Here is a 6,706-nt window from a genome sequence, read left to right as displayed (position 1 = left end):
GACTCATTATATTGTTACAAGTGTAAGCCACTAGCTATTTATAGAGCTCATAGAAACGCATGAATTTATGCTAGCCAGTCACTTGGTCGAATTTTTTTAATTTCCTTATGTTATAAAATATAAAATATAGTATTTTTTTAAAAAAATATTATAGTAAGTTAGTACTTTTGACCATTCAACCGGTTAGCATTTATCTGATAATGCTCAGTCGGTGCAGGTATTGATTGGTTTTGAGACCACTGTCAAAAATAGCATCACATCAACAAATAATTCAAATCCACTCGTAGTTGCAAAACACCTATATATAAAGCCCATTTCTACCATGTAATTCAATCTATAAACAAACACTCAAGACAATTAACACGACAAATCATGGAAAGATCAGCCACCGTCTTTGTAGCGCTCACCTTGCTCGTCGCCGGCAGCGTCGTCGTCGTCGTCGTCGACGCCTGCGACGGCGTGCCGAGGATGTCGGCCGTGGAGGCGTGCAAGCAGGCGAGCGTGGGCCCGGCCATGTCGCGGACGTGCGCCGAGACGCTGGGAACCTCGGCGGACGAGCAGGAGGCGACGGACTTCATGGTGGCCGCCGCGAACGCCGCAACGGAGTCGTACAAGGCCGGCAAGGAGGCCGTCGGCAAGGTGCTCTCCAACCCGCTGGCGCCCGACGGCGAGCGGCTGCCGTGCCTCGTGTGCGCGAACAAGTACGACGATGCGTCGATGCTCGTCGCCAGCACCGCCGACGACGCCAAGCGCTGCAAGCTGAGCGCCGACAGCCTCCCCGACCTCGTCACCGCCGTCTCCGCCGTCGACGAGTGCGCCACGAAGATGTTCGAGGAGAGCGGGAACACGACGTCGGTGTACGCCACGGCCATCACCAATCGGGATTGGACCGTGCTCGTTCTGCGCCTCGCTACGTTGGTTGTGCCGCGCCAGCAACTCAGCTAGTTCTGCCATGCATCACCAATCGTGCGATTGGATTGCTGGTCGCCCTCCCTTGTCCTTCCTCGTTCTAAGGCCGTGTTTAGTTTCCCTCCTATTCTCAACTTTCCATCACATCAAAAAATTTTCTACACTCATAAACTTTTAACTTTTTTTCCAAACTCCCATTTCTTTAAACTTCCAACTTATTTTAGGAACTAAACACACCCTAAATATGGCTGATATCAAACTTTAAAAACTTTAGCTATGAATAAATTTTAAAATACTTACGTTAGAAACGTTGAGACCATATGTATAGACCAAATTTTAATATATTTGTTGATGTTTTTTATATATTATATTGTACTAGAAAAGATGCCCGTGTGTTGCAACAGGTGAAGCTATTTTAATCTTATTGTTGTTCAATGTGATTCACTATGAGAATTCGCTTAGATATTTTTTTTCTAGAAATTAATGTCAAGTTAGCATGTGAGTTTTTTTAAAAAGATTTCTTAATTATACGATTCCTTCTGCATTTCCAAAAGCGAAAAAAATTTAAAACCCAACTCAAATACGGATCTGTATTTCCAAAAACAAACGGATTTAAAAACCGACTCATACACAGATGACGTACCAAAGAACCGGCAAAAACATCTTCTATTTTTATAATAGTGGAGATAATAGAAAATAGTGATAAAAATTATTTTTCGAAAACCGTATTCTAAGTCTAAAACGATAATTAGTTTCAACCCAAAGGGAATATTAAGTTTCAACTTTGTCCTGTTGCTTTTTCTTGAAAAAACTGTAAATATTTGGAAATATATATATATATATTGTATATTGTTGAAGTGTGCAGCATCATAAATTTAACAATATAAATTTCTCATTGTAATAAAATCATCCAAGAGTAATTTATGATTAACATAAGATAAATATAGTCAACCATTAATTTCAGTTATTCGAGAACGAGGGGAGTAAGAAACCGTGGACAGAACAAGAATGGGCCAGATGCTCGTTCTCACAGCTCAGGGCAAGTTTTATAATAGAGGAGGTGGTCACATCTAATTTTGTCCAAATCATCTACACATTAATTTAGAGGTAATACATACAATAGATTGCATATACTTACACTACACCCAATACACTTGCTACCAATCCACTTCTCTCTTTCTCTTCTATTTCTTGAAACTTGTGTGGAGGTTGCCCATTACATAAGGGGTGGCTGCTCCTCTCTCTTCTCTTCTCTCCACATCATCACGTCAGTGATGTACGGCCTCGCCGGCGATGACCTTAGGGTGGCGGCAATGGCGTCTGATCTTGGAAAGCTCGTCTTGGGGTATGGTTTCTATGGTTAACGGAAGGGTAATCATTTCCCATTACAAATTTGCATCATTTTAACAAATTCAATTATTTTTCTCCCCCAAATCTATGTCTTCCTTTCTATGCAGTTTTTCCCATCATTTAGCGTACCAGAATGTAGGACACCGGTACATATGTCAACTTAGGTTGTTCACTGTCAACATATTACCACATAGTTCATTGTAAAGGTTAGGATTCAATATCGTTGCAAAGGTATATTTTGCAACGAATTTTTTGTTGCAAGAAATAGATTCCCGTGTAGTATATTGAATTATTTATGCGTATTTATCTGGTTCAGAAAATTCCTTCAGGATATTGGACGTTTAATGGATTCTATAAACCTTATTGTAATGGAAGATATTAAATGTTCATTCTAAAGGAGTATTAATTCATTATTCATCCAAAGTTAATTAAGGAGTTCCCATTAACATTTATTTCTATATATATGTGCACAGAAAAAAAGAATCTCAATAAATGTGCATAAAGAATTAAAGATATGCTAGTATTTATGAATCACTAAATAGCATGCAAATAAAATAATAGATACATACCACTACAGATTTCGTAACAGCTGATTCTTTATCAACGGAAGAAAAATTAAAAAATCCATCCTATTTAAAGCCCATTCATCATTAGAAACAAAATTAAATTAAAATTTAAAAAAAGGCAGAAAAAGAAAAGAAGAAGAAGATGAAGAGCATCAGCCACCGGCTTCCTCGCCGCCGTCGCGATGGCCTTAGCCGTCGCCGCCGTGGTGGTGGACGGCTGCGACAACGTGCCGTCGATGAGCATGGACGACGCATGCCTGAAGGCGTCGACGTCGCAGCCGCTGCTCGCGCTGTGCCACGGCGAGCTCCTGAACGCGCCGGAGAGCGGGGAGGTGACGGTGTACGCGGTGATCTCGGCGAGGTGGGCCAGTGGGCGTACGAGGCGACCTCGCGGGCGGCGGCGGGGCTGCTCGGGAATAACAACGCGTCGCTCGCCGCCGGCGAGCGGGCGGCGTACGAGGCGTGCTTGGCGCGGTACGCGTCGGCGAAGGCGCGGGTGATGGCGGTGCAGACCCAGCTGCTGGAGTGCTCGTACGCGTCGCCGAAGCAGGAGCTGATCGACGCGAGGGTGGACGTGGAGGCGTGCGGCGGCGAGCTGTCGAGGTTCGCGGCGTCGCCGCTGCACGCCATGAACGCCGACGACCAGCTCAAGGCCACGCTCGCGTACGAGCTCACCGGACTCATCATCGGCAAGTGATGATGACGGAGTATAGTAGCAATGTCGTCGTTTGCAAGGAGGAAGAAACTATATACGATTATCTTTTTTAGTTTTCAGTCGTTTGCTATAATTTTTTTTCTTTTTGGAGAATAATACTATAAAGAAGGGACTATGTCGTAGTGTGTACTGTTAAGAGTGAACTGAAAACCAAAAATGAAATATTTTGAATTGAAATATTTTTGAATTCGATCTACCTCCTTGCCTAGAATGTGCCGCTTCCATGCACTTCCACTGTCATCATTGCCGGAGAGAATGAAGTATGAATCGCTATATGCCGATTTCAGACCAGTAAATTCGACTTAAATTTCCCAAGATTTGAGGTGAAACCTGACAAATTAAAAACAGCGGTGAAAAAAGGCATGAAGCACTGAAGGTCTTAAGCAACGAGCGCCAAGGGAGTTTTCGGTAGACATGAATGGTTGGGATGGAATAAGTTCATTTGAGGTCCCTTAACTTGTCAACGAATCCAATTTTCGCCTTTCAACTAAAAAACCAGATACAACGGGTGCCTCAATTGTTAAAACCAGTGTAGATGAGGTCCCTCGGCGGTTTTAGCTGACGTGGCGCCTACGTAGCTAATTTGACTCAGTCTTCACCTGACATGGTATTGACTTAACGCTTACGTGGCAATTCGATCCGGAAAAATAATAAACTTCATGAAAACCACATGTCAATTTCTCACACACACAATAATAATCGATGGTGGGCCCACCTGTCATTCTCAATCCCTTCGTCTTCTTCCTTCTCTCTCTCCCCCATCTCCCGTCTTCATCTCTCTCCTCTCGTCGGCGGAGATAAGGATGGCGCGGCCTCCTCTACTCCCGCCCCCACGGGCCTATCGTGGGCGGCAGCCGCCCCTCTCCTCGTCGACCGCCGCGCCTGCCTCCAGCATGAAGATGGTGCGGCCGTCCAGGTGCACGGCGTATGCGGTGACGAATATGGGGTGGAGGCCATCGATCGGCGAACAGCGGCGGGATGGGTCCGAGGGGACGCTCTCCCAGGGCCACCCGCCCGGACAGCCTGAACGACTCGCGCGCGGAGTCGTCACGGGGCGTCGACGACATCACCTGGAGGGAGTGCTTCGACCTGCTGCGAGGCTAGCTCCAGCGCGTACAGCCGCCGGCCGTCGACGGGTACTGTGATGACCGGCATCACGGGCGAGGGCCGGCGTCCACGAAGACGGGAGCCTCCTAGATCAAGCAGAGCATGCGACCACCAATCCACCATGCATGGCGATCGATGACGACGATCTTGCTGTCGACCGCGGCAACGGCCGGCCGGCCGGGAAGAAACAATCGTCTATTTCAGAAATTCTAAGCAGTACTATTGGTAATAACAAACATTTTATGTTTACCATTTTTTCTGCATATACTTTCTGATGATGCCTTCCACCGAGCCGACGAACTAACGCAATCGTGCCGACGATGAAGTAGACGATTCTGAAGGCCTTGCAGCGAGCCCACCACGGCGAGATCTGCCACTGCACACAGTAGTACAGAGTACATCTCGACGGAAAGGTAGATGACGAGCGCGCCGATCGAGCTCGCCCAGCACTTCGTTGTAGCTGGAGAACACCCCGTCGTGCTCCACTAGTGCCTCTATGCGGACGGCGGCGCCCTCAGGGAAGTGGAGGAACATGTCGGCGCCGGTTTATGGGCCACGGCACACACCAAAGAGAAAAGAAAAGTTGACGTGGGTCCCATTGCAATTTTATTTTAACCTAACAGTCACTGACTAGTGGGTCTCACGTTTTTCTTTATTTTAAGTACCACGTCAACGCCACATCAGCCGAAACCACCATCCAAAACCGTCTTGGGACCTTACTTGCACTGGTCTTGAGAGTTAAGGGACGTGTTATATCTAGTATTGCGGTTTAGGGATGAATTTTAGATTCGGTGACAAGTTAAGGGACCTTAAGTGAACTTATTCCTGGTTGGGATTTGGGTATTGAGGCCCAAAAAGGCCCAAAAAAGGGCCATGTATGAGGGATAAAGTCCTCTTTAGGTCCCTCATCTTTCCGTGTAGTTTAAATCATGCCCCTAACCCGTAATACCAAAAATCTTCACCCCCAACTTGCAAAACCGATTTAAATTAGGTCTCATTGCAGTATAAATGGCTAGTTTTGCTGACTAGGCATCCTAATAAGCAAACAAAAAATTAAAGAAAATCAGGTGAGACCCACGTATAAGTGGCCACCCCACCTTCTTCCTCTACTTTCTCTCTCCTCTCTTCCCCTTGTCTCATCCATGCCAACCGCAAAGCCGTCCGTCCATTCACTTTAATTTACTCGTCTGTTCGTCGTTTTCTCGGCGTACGAGACGCGTACGTACGTGTAGGACCGGACGTGGCACCGACAAGTAACATCCATTGGTGCTGGCATATATTCTGCCATGTGACACACGACGAAAGAGCGGAAGATGGTGCTGCTGGTGCTGGTCAAGTCATCAGGTCAGCTCCGTCCGCCCTGGCCGGCGCCGGGTAACGCAATGCAACTCAAGAGAGCTACACCATCCGTGTCCTACTGGAATAAAGTTACATCGAAGTTCATAAAAAGTAGAAAGTAATTAATTACGTGTAAAATTGATAAAGTGAAAAATAATTATATTAGATCTAATAAAGTGGGGTATTCTAGTTTATAAAAAAAATTATGAAGAAAACAAACTTATTTGGGGATAGAAGGAGAACTAGTTAGGGTGTGTACAATGTAGACCACGGGTACCAGTGGTCTCAGCATGCCATATTGGAAGAACCGTACAAATGTCATACTACCCACAGTGCAAACCACTCCAAAACATTTGTACGTTTCAGCCCCTAACTATTTATATACATGCTCTTACGGTATATCTTACTGTCAAGCTTATATTGGACCCTAAAGCAACAAAAAGAATTACAAATATGCCACTAAGCACAACACAAACCTACTGTCAGCCACCACCCTCTCTTTTTTTATTTTCCCCTCGATCCCCTTCCCCCCTCTCTCCTAATCCCCAATTCTTCATGCTGCCACCGACACCTCCGTTGTTCGTCCACGCCTCCTCCTCGATGAGATCCCTCTCCTCTGATTCACCGCGAGCTCCGCGGATCCAGAGTGAGCTCCGTTTCCCTTTCCGCCGACGAGAGGGGACCATGACGGGAGTGAGGATAGTGATCCTTCTCCACCGAT

At 46.0% G+C, this 6,706-nt stretch overlaps 1 protein-coding gene across 1 annotated transcript; it reads left to right on the top strand.

Moving 5' to 3' along the window:
* The first annotated feature begins 297 nt into the window (after positions 1–297).
* Positions 298–1,565, top strand: LOC127782941 (uncharacterized). Its single transcript, XM_052310221.1, has one exon. It carries the CDS (start codon positions 373–375, stop codon positions 943–945), a length of 573 nt encoding a protein of 190 aa, XP_052166181.1. The 5' UTR covers positions 298–372; the 3' UTR covers positions 946–1,565.
* The last annotated feature ends 5,141 nt before the right edge of the window (positions 1,566–6,706 follow it).

Source organism: Oryza glaberrima, chromosome 8, assembly GCF_000147395.1.
Source record: "Oryza glaberrima chromosome 8, OglaRS2, whole genome shotgun sequence".
NCBI classification, from domain to species: domain Eukaryota; kingdom Viridiplantae; phylum Streptophyta; class Magnoliopsida; order Poales; family Poaceae; genus Oryza; species Oryza glaberrima.
This window is presented reverse-complemented; position numbering and strand designations above follow the sequence as displayed.